The sequence below is a fragment of the Uloborus diversus genome, chromosome 7 (genome assembly GCF_026930045.1).
Source record: "Uloborus diversus isolate 005 chromosome 7, Udiv.v.3.1, whole genome shotgun sequence".
Taxonomy (NCBI): Eukaryota; Metazoa; Arthropoda; class Arachnida; order Araneae; family Uloboridae; genus Uloborus; species Uloborus diversus.
In genome coordinates, this window is record NC_072737.1 from 88,146,466 (window position 1) to 88,165,483 (window position 19,018).

The 19,018-nt window shown below is 31.8% G+C and overlaps 2 protein-coding genes across 2 annotated transcripts in view; one reads left to right on the forward strand and one right to left on the reverse strand.

Annotated features, from left to right (window-relative positions):
* Positions 1-369: 369 nt before the first annotated feature.
* Positions 370-16,517, reverse strand: LOC129226377 (protein outspread-like). Its single transcript, XM_054860980.1, has 7 exons — positions 16,444-16,517; positions 14,928-15,053; positions 13,678-13,825; positions 9,991-10,114; positions 8,035-8,167; positions 5,952-6,081; positions 370-1,464 (listed from the first exon to the last, which is right to left on the reverse strand). The coding sequence occupies exons 1-6, from the start codon at positions 16,471-16,473 to the stop codon at positions 5,998-6,000; spliced, it is 645 nt and encodes a 214-aa protein (XP_054716955.1). The 5' UTR covers positions 16,474-16,517; the 3' UTR covers positions 370-1,464; positions 5,952-5,997.
* A 39-nt stretch (positions 16,518-16,556) lies between these two features.
* Positions 16,557-19,018, forward strand: part of LOC129226781 (cryptochrome-1-like) — an 11,602-nt gene continuing 9,140 nt past the window's right edge. Inside the window, exon 1 of the mRNA XM_054861409.1 lies at positions 16,557-16,561. Coding sequence (XP_054717384.1) covers positions 16,557-16,561 — 5 coding nt within the window. The remainder of the gene's footprint in view (positions 16,562-19,018) is intronic.

Genomic DNA, 19,018 nt, shown 5'->3' on the forward strand with positions numbered 1-19,018 from the left:
TGTGGTGATTTTGCATTATTATTGTCAAAATACTGTAGTATAATATCCTGAGCAGGTGTATGCACAGAAATTTTGGGGCTAGTCACAAATGACTTACAGGCCCGCCCTCCATATTGTTTACCCCTATGTCGATACATATATTTCACCCCTTATTTAAAAAATTTCAGGCTCCGGCCCGGTCCGGTCCAACAGGTGTCTCTCCCCCCCCCCCCCCGTGAACGCCCCTGATCCTGAGTGTAATGAAAGAATTTGATCAGTGAAAGTCAAGAAAGTTTTCCATGTTTCTACAGGAGACTTGCGATGTTGTATCAATAAAATATGAGTACAGAACATATTTGCGATGAAAATAAGTAAACTACTACAGAGTATATAAGATAGTTTTATTTATTTATTTTGTACTTCAGTTCTATGAACATATTCTAAAAAGATTAAAGACTTTAATTTATAAAATATACAACCAACAACAGTCTGCACGTAACAATCATTAAATTCTCTGACAGAACAGAATTATTTACTACAAAAATATAAAGAAAGTATGGCTTCGTGAGAAAATTATTGCTATTTTTCTTCTTTACTGTACAATATAATACATTATCTACATGTGTATACTGTATAGATAAGATTTTCTCTGTATTTGATAGTAAAAATATCAGGCATCAATATAATAAGTATAGTTCTTAGATATAAAAATTATTTTTTGCAGCATCTTCTAAATGTTTCAACAGTAATATATATAAAGGGTTCATTAAACGGAAAATATTCAGTCTTGATTAAACATAAGCTCTATCAGTCAATGTTTTAATAAACATACAACATTTGACTCTATAACAGTGTTTAATTTACATAACATATTCTAGATTACAAATAATATATATACAAGTCTATATCAACATTTTTGCTGTAGGATATCTCTCATGGAATATGAGCTCAGTTTAATATTTAACATTTTATTCAACAAAATATATTACTGGTGTAAGGATGAGCATGTTTAATTTATAAAACTTGCTTTATGATAGCGTTATAGGGGGTAATTTGCTGCATGTAAGGCTATTTTACTTATACTCTCATTTATATGTATTTTACTAGAGGCTTTATATTTAAAGATTGTAATTCATTTGGAAGTTTTACTTCACACAATATTTCCAAAAATAATTTATTATTTTCATAAGGACAAGGGGGGGGGGGGGGGTATTTCTATTTTAGTGGGATAAAAGCAATTTCAAGACAAAAAAAGTTTTGCAATCAAATAAATAGTAATCAATGATTTCAACAATGTAACCAATAAAAATCTAAAATATGAAACTTTTTCTTCTCTCAGTGATACAAAATTACAAATTAACAAGTGAAACATGATTTAAATTACAAATGAAAAATTAAAATGTAGAAAGTTCCTGATCTTCATAGATGCAGCAAACCAAGCTAACTTCTTGGAAAGTCATCTACTGCAAAGCATTTCTAAATATCCTGTAAATATAAATGAAATATTTGGACATGATCAAGATTTAATACTTTTTAAGCTGTACTACTATACAATATGTTCTTTTGAATCTCAAAACAAAGGATTACATTTAAATGTTCAAAATATTACTAATAGGTAAGATTGCTGAGTGATATTCTGCCCCCCCCCCCAAAAAAAAAAAAATATATCCAAAACTATGGGATGCATTGATTTGTCTGTTTATTAGCATGTCTTTAAAGATACCTAAACATCCCCACAAAAATCAATTACCATTACTGTGTTTTATCAGGGTTGGCTTTTTGCCGGCAGAAACTGGTTTTTGCCCTGCCAGTGGCAGAAACTGGTTATAACCGGTAAAAACCGGCAGAAACTGGTAGAAACTGGCAAAAACTAGAAAACGTTTTTAATAGCTCTAGTAATTACTTAATGACAGGCAATTAAGTAAAATAAAAAATATAACTCCATTTCGTCATTGCAAAAACTTAATATAATAGTTATTTAATAATTAGTGTAAAAATATGTTAAATAACAAAACTGACATTTCCAAAGCAAAGTAAAATTTATCATAGTTGAAATTGCTATGCGTTAGAAATTTTAGCCTTGTAATGTTGTAAATAACAAATTTTTCAGTTTGTTGTTTATAATTATTTTGTTTGCATTTAATATAAAGTGTAATATATATATATATATATATATATATATATATCAAATATTTAAATAAATACAGATTTGTTTTATTTCATTAAACTCTAAAATTCAAGAACTTCTCATTTTACACTTAATATAACTGAACAAAGCTATTCTAAAAGAGCTTAATCAAGCAGTTACTGATAATCATTTACTCGCCTATATGCTCCATCCAAAGTATTTGAGAGTAAATTTATCATGTAATCAAGAAGAAAGTGCCCGCACTTTACTCACAAATATTAACCCTGATTATGTACCTTATACCATTGCTTTACAAAACAAATCGGCCCCTTTTCCCAAAACCTATTTTTCCAATCACGTGGTAACAACTACTCCAAATACTGCATGGTGGTGCAGTTTGAAAAAATGTGCTATAGATGAAAGTTATGTGAATCTTGCTTGTTCTTTGAGGATAATGCCACCTTGTTCTGCTGGGATTGAAAGAATCTTCTCAAATTTCTCCTTTGTGCACAACGAATTGGGAAATTGGTTAGGTTTAGAAACAGCGTCAAAACTTTTATTTTGTTAGAGGCAGCTGCAGTGGGGAAACAATGTAAAATTTGATTTTGAATGGTGGTAGTGTTGTAAATAAATTGTGTTTGGGTTAATATTTAATTATTTTTCTTATACATTTTCTATTGTATGTCAGGAGTTGCATTTATGTCATTTTTTGAGTTTCTGCCAGTTTCTGCCATAAATGTGGCAGAAAGGGGTTTTTGCCATGCCGGTTTTAACCGGTTTCTACCAGTGGTTTTTACCGCCTCGGCAGAAACCTGCCAACCCTGTGTTTTATAGATCAATGTACTAGTAATGCTGACTTGTTTTCATACTTTACACTACTATAAAGAGACGCTTTTAGCAAACATTTTTTCACCAAGAGTTTTTTAAATTCGGCACTCATTGTGGCATGAGCTTCCAGAACTTTTATTTTTTGCAATATGTTCATTTGTTCATGTTTTCCATTTTGAATTTAAACTTTTCCAACATGCAGAAGCATGCGGTAGACAGAAGAACCATTTATCAACATTTTGATAATTTTGATCCAAACCAGAAGTCGAACAACTCCAAGTTCAGCACCCCCAGAGGTATTAATTTTAATGGGAACTTTGAAGACTTAGTGACCACAACATATTATACAGTCGAGTCCCAACTTACGCGAGGGATGCGTTCCAAGACTTCTCGCGTAAGTCGAAATTTCGCGTTGGAAAAATATATACATACAATTTTTTTTAAAGCATACCAAATACTTTAAGTCACTTATAAACACCCCTCAAACAGCTCTAAAGCATTCCTTAACCATACACTACAATTTCTTGCATAAAAAACTGAACTTTTACTGCATTTAAAAAATAAAAACTGTTACAACATGAAATACTTTATGATGCACAAAACTAATGACCAATGGGAATGAAAGACATAAAATTAAACAACACAGTATGCACAGCATGTAGTAAAATTAAAATTATGCACTATAATAGTACTGCAGATATAGTAACAATATTTAAGAGTTAAAAAATGAAGATAGTGGTGATTTATACTCCATGATCAAATCATTATTCTTATCTAATACATTTTTGAATACGGTTGCTTCGCTATTTCTTTTATAATGTTTCAATTTGTGGCAACATCCCCTTTTCCTGATCTCTTTATTAATCCACAATACAAGAACAACTTCCATTTTCATAATATATAACTTTGCTAGATTGCTCTGCAAGCTTCAATATTGAAATTAAGTTCTGAACCTCTTACGGATATATTTCTGATCTAACTTTTAATTGTACATATGGAAGATTCACTCATACTTATTGTCACGCTATTGTCAACGTTTTGTAGTTGCTCCAGCATATCGAGAATTTTAGCTTTTTTTTTTTTTCCAATTTTTATAATTCAGGAACTTTTTTTTTCTTCCTATCTTCACCAACTTTAGATGAAGGCGACCCTAAGGTGCCATTATATTTCATCAAATTTTATATTTAGAATGAAAAAAAAAAAATTAAATAAATGAAAGCTACTGAGTGGTTATTTGATGCACAAGACTAGTTTGCAGGGTTTGTACGGGTCATGGAAATCCTGGAAAATCATGGAAAAAAATAAGCAAATTTCAGACCTGGAAAAGTCATGGAAAATTGAATTTTGCACTCAAAGTCATGGAAATTTATTAAAAGTGATGGGAAAATGTCCTGGACTAAGAGAAAGTAACAATAGCTAAAAGAGCATTAGAAATCTGGAGTGATTTAACAGTATTGCACACATAAAAGTTATTAAAACTGGATAATTGAACAATCCCAAAAAGAAATATGAATTTTGAAATCTCATTACATCCACTTCTGTAGCAGCCGCTTGTCCTTTTTTCAATGTGATCTTATTGCTTGGATATCATTCATTTCGTATTTACCATTATTTTAAACACTTTTTATATTTTATGTTGTATAGTAGAGAATTTGCACGTTCTTGATTTTGCCATGCCCACTAAAAAACGCAATTCAATTGCATCCGAGTTCGTTTCCGTCACTCGTAAAAACTTAATTACTAATTTATCAGTTTATCTCAATTTGTTGAAAGTTTTAGAAAATGAAGATCTTTAGTCAGGCGATAGTATACAAAAACTAATATTCTAAAACAGTAGTGCCCAACATAACTCCTAAAAAACTAATCCATGCGACCCACTGTTACGTTCAATGTCAGGAATCTAACACTATTAATTTATATGCATTTGAAAATGTGTAAATAAGTTAACAAGTACATTTGAATCAAAAGATTAATTCGCTACTGAATGTTTTTTTTAAAATAAATATCTGGTTTAGAAACATAAGTTTACAGCAGTATGTGGGTTTACTTTAAAGAACCAAAATACTGTCAAATTATGTGGATGATTAAATGCACTGTTGACATTAAAATGCAACTTTTGAAGCAAATTTATTGAAACTTAGTAATGACTCATTTAACCTTTCTTCCATTTATTATCATTCTGCCCTTTTACAAAGAAATTTTTAGACACTTAATTATCATTGTATTGCTTTCACTGTATTTTACTTTACTTAAATTTATATGATAAAGACATAATAATAGTTGAGTTTTTTAGATGTATACTGATATTTTTTCAATCATGAGTAAGTGCTTCAATGAGGTAATGGTGTTCACATGGAAGTTTTGCTAATGCTCATTGCCAAAAATTGGCAAGTTTGATATTAAATAGGCTACTATTCTCTCCCATGTAACAAGGTCATGAAAATGTTTATGAAGTCATGAAAAAGCCTTGGAATTTTTTTATCTAAATAGAGTATGAACCCTGAGTTTGGTGTGATAACTTTAACTGTCAGTGATGGTCAAAAAGATGTAATAACATTCACGAAATCAATATTTAGTAGCCAATAACAAAGCTGATACTTCCTTCCAAAAGATTCGTATTGTGGGCGAAAAATTTGAGTAAGCCCTAAAATTCGTTACTCGGGAAAAATTGGCGTTATAGCCATTTCTCATAAGTCGAATCACGTTGTAGCGGGAGGTGACCGTACCTCCCCCAATCACTATTAGCGAACACAGAGGATCTACAGATCAGGTCACCACTGCCTAGGCTCACCTGAATTTTTGAATTTTCATACAAATATTTTAATTTTTTTATTGTCATCATATTTTCAAATACAAGCATTGATAGAAAGAATCACTATTTTAGTAAGTTTGCTTAAATACTTTTGTTAATAATTTTTAAAATATTCATATAGTTAGGCAAATCTGTACTTAAATATTGTTATTTTAAAATGCTGAGGCCACTTTTGTCGTGTTTCCCAAAATTCTAAAAACTTACCTAAATTCAAGAGCAATCATTTCTTTACTACTTGATCATAGTTTAATTACAACAACTCTTCTTGTTTCTGAAGACTACCAGAAGTCAAGCGAGCTTGTAATTGCTGATTTTTTGCTAGCAGTTCAACCACCTGCAGATAAACAATCAAGAATAAAATCTGTGACATAGTGCTGATAGTTTAAATTCCAAGACAATTTGAAACAAAATACACCCAAACCTGTTTTTGTGCGGTCTTTTTTTGTGTGATTTTTTACTTTTTGTGTGGTGTATGAAAATTATTTATAAAACGAAAGCTCAAAGTCTCTCTGTCTGGAGGATGTCTGTGGGATATCTGGATCTCTGTGACGCGCATAGCGCCTAGACCGTTCGGCCAATTTTCATGAAATTTGGCACAAAGTTATTTTGTAGCATGGGGGTGTGCACCTCAAAGCGATTTTTCGAAAATTTGATGTGGTTCTTTTTCTATTCCAATTTTAAAAACATTTTCCGTAGCAAAATTATCATCAGATGGACGAGTAAATTACGAAATATATATCATGACGTGGAATGGGAGAGCTAATGAACATAGCCAAATGACAAGAAATTCGTCATCTATTATTTGTAAATGTACAGGCAATCGGAATGACCTTTTAATTTTCAACAACGGGCAAAGCTGTGCGGGTACCACTAGTTATTTATGAAACGAATGCAAGGTATTATCTTCAAGTGACGACAGGGGCATCCCCATGGGAAGTCATTGTGACCTCTCAAAAAATTTCTTATTCCGGAAAATTTTCCAGAGTTGGCAAAATTATCATAACTTGGTTTCTTTTGATTTTATTTAAATATAACATTTGGGGTTATTTTCTACGTGAGACTTTTTTTATGCAGTCCCTATCCACCGTATAAAATTAAAAAAAAAAAAAAAAAAAACTGTGTTGCAAAAACAGCTTTTTGTAGCCAGTCATGAAGTTTTGAACAATTATTTTGAATGCAATTTTTTTTTATGCAGTCCCTATCCACTGCATAAAAACAGGTTTGGGTGTATTCAAAAGCATTAGAAAGTGTCTCAGACAATATAATTTAACATTTGCACAAAGCAGTGTCTGAAAGAAAAATTTAAATTTAAGATTGAAACCTGCTTGAAACATATCCTTCTATAATATAATTGCTGATGATGCTAAAAAAAATCTATAGTAAAATTCTGAAAATAAAATTGACATTTTGGCACAATCACTTTTATAGCTATATTTTGAGATAAATTTCAAAATTCATTTATAAATGCAGCGCAGATGTTAAAGGAAAGGCAACCATAGTTCTTATTTATTTAGCCCAAATTTTGTAGAAATTGTTTGCTCATTTGTTGAAGTTGATTTGTGTCTATTGAGAAAATATTTTTTGTGGGATTTAAAAATGAATTGAAGAGTACAAAAACTAGTTTTCTCGCTTACAATTGAATATGGCAGTTCGTTCATAATCTGGCACTGGATATATTTATTCAAGTAGAGACGTTGATATCTAATGATACATTGTATCACATAAATTGCAAAAGTTTCGCAGGTTTTGGAAATTATATCATTTTACTTAGATTCCATGAAATAGAAAAAGCTCATTTTTATTTACTTGCAAATGTTAATATTTTGTTTCTTATCAATTTTAGTGTAAATCCTAGTTTGCTTTATTTCTTTATTTAAGATATGATTAAAGTTTACAGTTAATTAACCAAAAGAGACAATCAGGAGATATTTGTTTTTCACCAATTTAGTCAGCAACAAATAAAGTATCACATTTTTCTCTTTTACACTGACAGATAAGAATAAAAGGGCAGAAATTGTAAGGGTGGAAATAAATAAATTTCACTTTTTAAAAAGGAAAATGTTCTTTTAAAATTCATTATCTATTCCATTACAGAATGGCATATGCTAAAAAGCTGAAATGAAAACTGTCAGTAAAACAATGTCTGTTTTTATTCAGAGTAATTTAAAATATAGCACTGCAAAACACTTGATTAGAATTTTCAAATATGCTTGAATATTTGTGTAAAGGAAATACAGCTATTTCACTTTGACTATATGAGGAAAAAAAACAAAAACTGAACTCTTACTTGAGTAGTTGTTGTTTTAAGTTGTTGAGTCATCACCTCCAACTTTTCGTGTAACGTAGCATTTTCTAAACACTTGACTGAATATTTTTCTGTCATTGAAAGAATTTCATGTTTTACACTAGATAAATCAGACCTGAATGGGGAAAAAATCATGTGAATACATAATGTTTAATTGAATTGGTATTTTAATGAACTTTGTTTCATTTGATACAATAATTACTTCCTTTACTTAAATAGGGTATTTTAGCCAAATATTTAATAAAATCAAAGCATCTAACTACTAAACGGCACGACCTTGAGGGTCACGGATTTAGACAAAATCCTAGATATAGGTTAATTCCCACTAGGTATGAGCCGAGGTAAAGCGGTTTGACTGCATAGGGCCTAGTTCGGCTGCAACGGGGGTTCAAAGTTGATAATTTGGACTCTGAATTGCAATGGAGTTTCTTTTAGAATTACCATTTTTACTCTTTTTTCTGTTATTTTACTGCAGTATGAGCCTTTTGCATGCACTTACCTTTGAAATAATTATGTTGAATACGAATTTTTAATAAAGGGTTTTCAAATTCAAATTGGACACTACTTTTAATTTCAATGACTTGAATGCCAAAATAAAATAGTTACAGAATATTTATCATTTGCAAATGAAACTAATTATTTTCCTTTTACATTAATTTTCTACTAGTAAAAAGTATTTACCGTTTGCTAATGAAAATATTGAATTTAACTGGATATTAATCGTCTGCTATCAAAGGTATTCCACAATGATAAGCAAAAATGGGAGAGAAGAAAAAGCTTCAATTTATTACTCAAGCTAATAAAAAAAAAAAAAATACAAGATCGGTTTGACTTTTCAAGTAACTTAAATAATACCCATAAATAAATTTTTGTTCTCGATTCCACTCGTTGTACTAACAAAAGATGCAAAATGTGTTGGGACATGGAACATAGTGTTGAAGTCTAAAATTTCGTTGGAAACATTGAAATTTCTGGTGCCTATTGCATTTCTGGTGCCAAACTAGCAACTTTGGACCCTTGTTGCAGCCAAACCGCTTTACCTGGGTTTATATCTAGTGGGGATGGACTTATATTTAGAGTTTTGTCGAAATCCGTGACCCTTAAGGTCATGCCATTTAGTCGTAAGTAGTACAGTAAGTATCAATGGTTGACCACATTTCTTCGAAATAAAACTAGAATCATTAAGTGGTCGGCTCATTCAAAGAAGTAGGAATTTCATGAATGGTGGGAAAAAATATATATTTATATGTTAAAAAAATCTTTTCATATATTTATTTTTAAAAACTTAGCTTAAGTAAGGGTGCAGAAAATTTCTCAGGAGTTAAACTTCCTATAAGCACAAAATTAGCCCTCAACATTTCCCTAAACTACATTTAAATCATATTTAAAGAAACATCTTGTGGGGCAACTTAGCAATCTCATATATTACTCAAGTATAAACATGTTTAATTAGTTTAATCAAAATCAGTAGCCAAAGTTTTTCGATAACATTGTAAAAATTGAATCGACAACTTTTAAAGTTATTGGTTTCACAATAACCCAGTGGAATATCCCTTTATAGCAGTGAAATTCAATTAAAAAAAATTCTAACTTTTTTTTTTTGCAAAAATACTCTAAAAGTCCAAAAAATTTCCCTCAAACCTAGTTCGGACATTTGGACATATTCTACACCCCTGATAGCCAACATAAATGTCTTAAAAGAAATCTTGTCCCCCCCCCCCTTTTGGTAGAACAAAGAAAAGAGACTTGGAAATCACACTAAAAACTCCAGGGTGAAGACTTAATTAAGATTTGATATTTTATGTCGATAAAAATTTGCATTAAAAAACTTTTAAAGAATATGTAATCAATTGTAAATAATATTAACTATTAAATTATTTCTGCTAACTGATTTACAATACTTTTCAATCAAAAAAATTATGAAAGAGGGTTACTCACTCATAACATTTCTTGAATGCTTCAGTTTCAAACCTTTTGTTCATTTTAAGGACAAATTCTTCTTTAAATTTTTGTACTTGCCTCTGTAACTCTTCAGAATGAGCTTTTCTTACAGCTTCCAATGCTATTAAAAATAACAAGTTTCAATTTTTAAGGTAAAAAGGCAAACACAGAAAATATTTCAATGCCAGATTTACAGTTTGAAAGTCTTTATAATTATTTAACCCGAACCGAAATATTTTAAGGGTGACTTAACACTAAGGTCTATGCCCGAGTGTCACTTGGGTTGCCGTTTTTGGTGAAGTTAACTAAGCCCAAAATTCTCTGGGGGTAAAATTTTTACTCTCTTGGCTATAAAAGTACGAGTTCAACACGTTTCTAGCCTTTTTAGACACTATCTATGAACCTTTTACTTTCAAATATATATATATATATATATATATATATATAATTTAAAGTCTCACTCATAGGTAGCACAATGGCAAGTGTACTAAACAACAACAAGAAACTCAAAAGAATATTAACAATGTAAATTGAAAACCATGTAAATACGAAAAGTTGAACAATATGAACAATAGAATGGGCAGTAACTGCTACGTTATCATAGAGCTGGAACAGTTGGCATATAATACTAATTGGAAAGTTTTTATAGAGGTCGGTAACGTACAAGTCAGCGAGTATTTGCATTTTTATCAAATTAGCAAGAATTTACTTGCTTATTTAAACTGCGTGGTAGGCTAAGTATTGGTACCAATACTTAGCCTACCAAGCAGTTTAAATTAAGGCAATTTGCTACAAAAAATTATTTAACACACATCAACGGTGCAGTATATTAGAATTTTATTACATTAAGTGGGATATTCTATTATCCAATATTCCATAAGTGGGCTTGACTGTACTCAGGGACCAATTTACACACTTGGGTGCCCCGAGGCACTGACAAATGTGGTGCCCCCCCCCCCCAAAAAAAAAGATGAAGGTAATTTTTGGATATTATTTTGATAGAAAGAAAACTCTAAAATAAATTCCTGATTTTCATGTAAGAAAATTTTTTACAGTCACAGATGGAGAAACTATGCTGGTTAAGGTAAATCATAATGTGCTTTCTGCGTTCCTCTGTTTTCTTGTAGTAAATTCTTCTATAATGTCCTTATAACCAAGTTTTGCGGTCAAACTTCCTTCTATTGATAATAGAGCTTATGAAGATAATTTACTATCAGAAATGAGAGTACGCAAAGGACACTTAGTTCTCTTCAATAGTCAAAATGATCGTTCTCCGCTACAACTGGAGATTGGCAAAGTCAAAAACAATTTCAGGGCTGTATCTACATTGGCAAAAGTATCCATTTATACTAAGTTTATGGATTTTTTTTAACTTTTCGGTCATTAAACTTTCTTTTCCGATGATTGAACTAATATGAATAAATTCATCAGGAAGATTCCTCCAAATCACAGGAGTAAGATTTTTAAAGATCTTTTGCACTTTCTCGAATATTTTGCTTGTCGCATTTAAACAAGCAAGAAAATTTCTTTAATATGCCATCATAGGCTGACATCCTGAATTTTAGTTTTGTAATCAAATTATCACAGACTAGCAGTACCCGCACAGCGATGCCCGTGCTAAAAATTTAATGGAAGTCCGTTGAATAAAAGAAATTGAAGCCCCCTCCCCCTCTGATGTGAAATGATCATTTTTCTTTGTATAAAATGCGTATACACCTTTTCAAAAAAAAAAAAAAACCTATTTAACTTTCTTTGGAATTTAAAACTTTTCATCAAATCATTAAATTAGATTTGCAGTTGCTTTAAAACTCGATTTAGCGAGTAAAGCGATTTTTACTGCAATTTTAACTATTTCGCCAAATAAACAAAAAAAGACATCAAATAATATCTTTCAAATGTAAAAATAATTCTGCAGCTCTATTGTTTATCGCCAAACTTGCCCAGCAACCTCGCTATCATAATCCATCCGTCTAACGAAAAAAAAAACATCCCGTGGAACATTAAAGAATCGTCAGAAAATAGAAGAAAATGTCGTACATTTTACTCGGATAAAAACAAATCAAAAGTTTCTTTTCTTTCAAAACAAATCGCCAAAACAATGAATTACATTAATGGTTGCCTTATGCTCAGCACCTAACGTGCCAAGCGACCACGCTACCGGAACCCAGCCTTTTTGAGAGTGAAGCGGATGTTTTTTCTTTGGCAATAATAAATGTTTCGCCAAACAAACAAAGAGGTATAAAATCACATTAACAGTAGCTTTCAAATCTTTATATATTAAGAGCTGCGTTGCCCGGCTTTGCGCGGTCTACCTTGAAAAGAAAAATTGTGTCAAGTGACATATATTAAACAATTAATTAAAAGAATAACTTAATAACTTTAAGAATAACTTAAAGAAGAAAAAAAACACCATGCAAAATTACCCTTCCAAACAATGACGACAGATATCAAAATACTTTTAAGAAATTAAAATGCGAAAGATGGATTTTAAAAGCGTAACCATGGAAACGCGAAAATAAAATGGTTGACAACCTGAATCAAAATGCCGTATTTCGAAATTGATTTAAAAACGCTTGTAACTTTTTTCCTTTGAAGATAGAAGCTAATTTTTTCGACCAAAGTTCGAGAGAGATCTGGAGTAAAAAATTTCGCTTTTTCCAATGCTGTCAAAAAGAAAACTGACAATTCCTTCACATTTTATTGATAGATTTAATGAAGAAAGTATTGCCTAAATTTCAGCTAAGCCTAAAAAAGTTCGAGCTAAAAACGCAAATTACTCCTGCCGTAATTAAGTTAGAGCATTGAAATAAATTGTTTAGAAAGCAGAAAATTCTACCCTTTTTAACGATATATAATATTAACATGTGCAAGTAATTTTTCACCCCTTTAATAGCCAATAATAGGCAATTTACGTGAAATTTGGTCCTAAATTTGAATAAAAAAACTATTTGTCGGATTTTTTCGAATTATAGCCTATGTTACTCAGTAAGAAAGCACCTTTCATATAGTGAAAGAATTTTTCAAATAGGTGCAGTGGTTCCGGAGATTACCTCGAACATATTAACACACAAAAATCCGCCTTCTCTCTTTATAATATTAGTAAAGATTACATAAAAACAGGAAACCTTAAAACTTTGCTTGGAGTCTAATATGACTTCTTCACATTGTCCATCATAAAACTGTTTCGGAGTTTATTTCTGTCTTTTTGCTCAAAAAAAAAATGATGACAGAAATTTGGTGCCCCCTTTCCTTTAATGCCCCGGGCCCCAAATGCCCTGCCGTAAATCAGTCCCTGACTGTACTGGTAAATTTATGTCTTAATTATTGCTGTACTTTTCACTTAATCATTAAATGCCGACTATAAACTACATTATGTACATATCTGATGGTCCTTGTACTTTTTTCTCTTTATTGAATCCAAATGCATGCTTTCAATATTTTTCTTAAAATTTATGAACTCCAAAGAAACTAACTCATAGCACGTACATTTAAATTGTGTAAACTTTTATTGGTCTTGATTAATGGCATTTGTTTGGTTTCACAAATTTATCAAATACAGAGTTGGATTATGTTAAATCGTAAGTTCTAGTAACATTCAATGCATGGATTCAAATGCTTAAAATTGATAGTAACAAGAACGAAATAATAACAATGATATTAACAGTAATAATTTCAAACAAATACCTATTGCAGTTGCATGTGCCTCATCAGCTAATGCTTTCTCTCTTTCTGCCATTAAATCTTCCAACTCTTTTTGGTGCCTCAGTTCTAATTCAGATATGATTTTTTTGTGAGAAGCATCCATAGCTGCCAAACCTTTTTCACACAAAGACTGAAAACAAAAGAGCAACTTCAAACATAATACAAACATAGATGAGTAAAACACCTATGCCTAATGCAAATTACAAAAAGTGGTGCTGCTGTCGCCAGCACTTGAGTGAGAGTGCATGTCTAATATTAAGAGGAGTTGAGAAATAATAAAGAGTGAATACAATCTACAACGAGATTGGGTTGTGTCTTTTTGAGTCCGAGAAATTATTGAAGTTTGGAGCTATCGACGGGGGAAGACGATATAACTTAGAAGCACAAATTTCACAAACAAAATCGAATAATGATGAAAACTTAAGGAAATAGTTATTATTTGGTATTTAATGTCCTTATTAGGGCAGTTGGGGTCTTTATTTCATTGTTACTACATTATTTGAATTCCATTACAACCGATTTCCCATTACAACGAACAAAATTTGCAGTCCCTAGAAGTTCGCTGTCACGGGATTTCACCTATAGTTGCGGCAAGCCTAACCTGTCAGCATTGTGCAGGCTAGGCAGATCCTAATCATGGCATTATGGCTGATGGAGATAAGCCTTGAAGACAAGAAATAATCATCCTTCTCACCTCGAGGCAACTAAAATTTACTTTTTACTTGTGGCAACAGTGTAAAAATAGAATAAGATTTTGTTTCTTAAGATGAAGTTGACATAAGATTTTGACCATTTTTAATTGATAGAAGTTTAATTAGATGATGTAAATAATGTAAATAGTCTCAAATAAATGTTTTCTAGCATAAGCTTTTTCTTTCAAGAACGTCATGAACCTTAATAGTACTGCGTAGACAATTTGGATCACAAAGTTGAAAATGTGTTACGAGACGGTAACAATGATGCTGCCAGGTTAGGTTTGCTCCAACTATAGTGACTTAAAAAATTAATAATTGAGTAAAAAGATTTTTAAACACCAAAATAAGAATTAATTTAAGTTCTCTGAAGTTTTCTATTAACTTTCAAATTTAGATTGCTCCTTTTATCTGTACCAATTTTAAAACTTAATTTTATAAGTCACCACAGCTCATTTATTTCAAAAGCCATATAGTAGAAAAAAATCAGATAAAAATTGAAAAAAAAAAAAATATATTTTTTTTTCATGCGCAATTTACCTTTAGCTGTTCCATTTCTTCACTGTATTTCAAATGAATTCTGTTTTCTTGAATGTCTTCATTTTTTTGATGTAATTTTAATTCATACATCTTCTGCAGTCCCTGAATTTCTTCATTATACTGATGCTGAAACAAATTGTATAAATGTAGATCAAAAATCTTGAGAATTGCTTTCATGAAAAACATAAATGCATTAGTTTACATAGTTAATAGCTGTGTCGCCCAACCTTTTCTTAAACCACCAAGACCACACTACCGAACTAAGTACAGGAGTCATATCTGCACTTTTTATCAAAATTGAGATTTTTTTATGATTCAAATTATTAATAACAATATTGAAGATCCATAAAACATTAACTGAAAAAACTACAGTTAGAACGAGAGAAGAATTATTTAAAAAAAAAAAAAGAGTTATTTTCAAAGGGGGGATAAAAGCCCTTTTTATGGCAGAACAATGCAAACTCAATGTTAATTCTCATAGACAAACTTGAAATGTTCAAGCTTGTTGCCAAGATAATTCATTGATCAGGTTGATAACAAGGGAATAAAAATTCCAGAATTAGCAATGACTGGGTGGCACTAATGATCCTATTACACGGTGCAACTTTAGTTGGCGCAACTTTCTCCACCTACTCACAGGTTTACCATGCTCAGCAGACGATTGTCGTTTCACAGTCCAGAATTAATACGTTATCACTGAAACTTTTATTTTTATTCTCAGATTTGTGCTTTTTTCTTCTTCCGTATGGAAAGTTGATGGAAATGGCTCTACTGCAACTATGAAACTCATCAAATTGGCGATAAATTTCCTATACTGATTCCTTTTTATGAGTTTTGGCTTTGTTTTAAATGCAACCCACTTTTTCATTGTTTATATTTTTTGGCAGTTTTAATTTCTTTGATAAATTAGCAAAAACAAGTCCTTTTTTAACTTTTTTGTTTTGAAAAAGAAAAAAGTCTAGATGTGTGTTTGCTTTATTCGTATTAAGATCACAGAAAAAAAAGGAATAAAAACTAAAACGATAAGCACTTGGTAATATGCTTGGTGAAAAATTTTGAAAATACTCCAAGTGTTTCCTATTATGGCAAATTCCATCAAAAATTGTTATGAGCTGTCATCTTTGTGGTACTACAAACTTCTTTGTTCTTTGCACTTGATTAAAAATGACTCCGTCTCTATGAACCATGTTGCAGATGAAGCTGCTTTTAGCACACAAAAAAAAAAAAACTGTTCTGTGTCGGCATGTTTTTTTTTCCTGTTACCACCTAACACTGTCAAGTTTTTCTGCCAAGCAGAAGAGCGGAGAGAAAAAGCTGACGTCATGCAGTCTGGAGAATCCTCATTGGATTAAACCTGCAACTAGGTGCAAGTACTGCATGCAATTGTCGGTGATATCAAACAATTTTTTCCTGTTGCAGATGGTTGCACTGTGTAATAATACCATAAATGTCACCCGCTACTACTGCTAAAAACATCAGTATCAAACAGGTAAGGAAATTCCAAATTAATACATACTTCTATTTCAATCATATTTCTTCGAGCCATTTGCAACTCTTTTTCTAATTTTCTCTTTTCATCATTAAATTGCTTTTCCTAAAATGATATGCACACATTATAGAGGATCTGAGATGAAGTAATTATATTGCAAAACAATGTCAAGAAAACAAAAATGAAAACATTTATCTCATTTAACTCTTCAAAAATTAGTAGAAGACAAAATGCATGCTTCAAGAACACAGGCGGATTTATAGGGGTGCCAGGGGGTGCACCGCACCCCCAAAATTTTTGGTTGGGTTTTGAAAAAAAATTAGTTTAGTATACCTATTTCACTCAGAAACGCAGTTGGGGGGAAAAAATGCATAGCTGCTATACTAGTAAATTTTCTTGATCCCAGTGTACCACCACACGTCGCTAGTGCAAGAAAAACATAACTGTGCTCATATTAAGAATTAAAGTAATTTTATCCATTTGAAAAAAAAAACCTAATAAATAATTTCCTGCAAATAAAGAAACTTCTCAAACACTTTATTATTCAGTGCTGTGTTATTGTATAGAACAATTGCATGCTCTGTAATTGGGTATTTATTCGTATATCAATACCAATTCTTCTATTTTAAAACAACAATGGCTAATAAAGTCAAAAAAAAAAAAAGCATGGCTACTGCAAGAAACTTTATCATCAAAATCTACACCGAAATCAACCGAAAACCAACATTTTTAAGGTAAATTTTCAAAATTTTTTTGAAGGATGATTCCCGGTCATTTTGCTGCAGTGGTGCATCTAGGGGTGAGGGGAAACAAGACTGGTGACCCTCCTCACAAAATGCTGAGTAGATATTTTTACAAAAAATATTCTTTATTACTGAAGAGAAGAAAAGATCTCATTTTGGGAAAACGCAGTTATTTTACGGAAAAAAAAAGGTTGGGGAAAAATTTTAATTTCTTTCAAAAAGAAATATTTACATTTAAATTTTTCAACAGCTTCAGATTATTGGCGGCGAATTTATTTTTAATACCGTGGAGTATTGCAGAAGAACTTCATTTTTAAGACTTCAATTTCGAAAATTTTCCAGGGGAGAGCTCCAGAACACCCCATCCGGTAGCAGCATCAAAAATTGTCCTCCGTAGTATTTTTGGAACTTCAATTATGAAAAGTTAAAGAGGTAGCGTGGGGGAGGGGAGGGGGGGTACATATTTCTATCTGCTTCTCAAAAAATCGATTGGAGACAGTCTATGAGTCTCATTCCTAACGCAAACTATAAATATGGACTATAATCACATTTATGAGACTAAAATTTCTAAAAATATACTTGGAACCACACGTACCTTTCTTGCTCCTAAAATATCACCAAGAACTGTAAAACCGTGTTTTCAAAACTACTATTTCAAATTTTTTCTGGGGCGTGAATCCCATTCAACACCAGTAGCTGGATTCACCTATTGCTTCTAATATCGACTTTCATTTAAGACTTTTTCTGCAGTTTGAAATGTTAAGAATTGCCCATCCCCTAATCTTACTAAATATGGTTTATATCGTTTTTTTTAGACTTAAAAGTGTGTCCCGCTCTAAAATTATTTTATGATTTCGCCACTGCCTTGTTGTTCCAGGAATACCCCCCCCCCCTAGATCCCTGTTATTGTTGCACCCCCAAATATTTCGTCCTAAATCCGCCTATGTTCAAGAAGTGGTTTTCAATCAAGCAAATTACAGTGAAACCTCCGAATAGTGGACAGTCAAGGGACCAGAAGTTTTGTCCGTTATTGGGAGGTGTCCGCTATTAGGAGGAACTACTTAATTTACCTTTTTCAAAATGGGCTGTTGTTCCCTTTGTAGAACACAATTGAAACAATTGCGAAAGGTTTACTACATTTTACGTCAAGTGTAATTAATCTGTTTTTTCTTAATAAAGGTATACTGACAGCACACACTTGTCTTAAAAAGCATTTAATCATTTAAAGTAATCAGTTAAAACAGTTTGTCATCTCTTTTTTGCATTACCAACGGCGGTGATTCGGCGGAGCAACCCCCGACACACACTTTTTATGGTTAATTTATTTATTTTATCTCGAGTATCACTATTGCATGATTGATAGTTGGCAATATGACCTTGAATATGGGCAAATCTTTTTCGTGTCTAAAAATTAAACAACCCAATGAAACCACGGCGCCATAAAGCCGACTACTACAGGCGCCGGTCTGCTCAATTGCACCTCCCGAGAGCCCCAGTTAGAAAAAGCGCCCAGTTTCCTCTTTTTTATCTCAACTTTTGAATAGTTATTGTGTACAAAATTCATTAAAATCTTAATGAATGAACTTAAAAACGTACGTTACGACTGACATCAGTTTTCACTTATCTGCTTCAATACTCTCAAAACTAGTCGTTACAAAATTATGACTTTTTTTTCCTTTTTCATTTTTTGCTGCCCGCAAAAAGTATCATGCTTTTTAGTTCTTTTTTTTTTCTGCCCGCAACTTTTAAGACCCAATCGCTGCCTCTGCCCATTACCACTCCTTTAATTCCAAGAAACAGTGATAAGGAAATGACGGGGGGGGGGGGGGGGATATCAGTTGTGGAAGATGAAAAGCTTT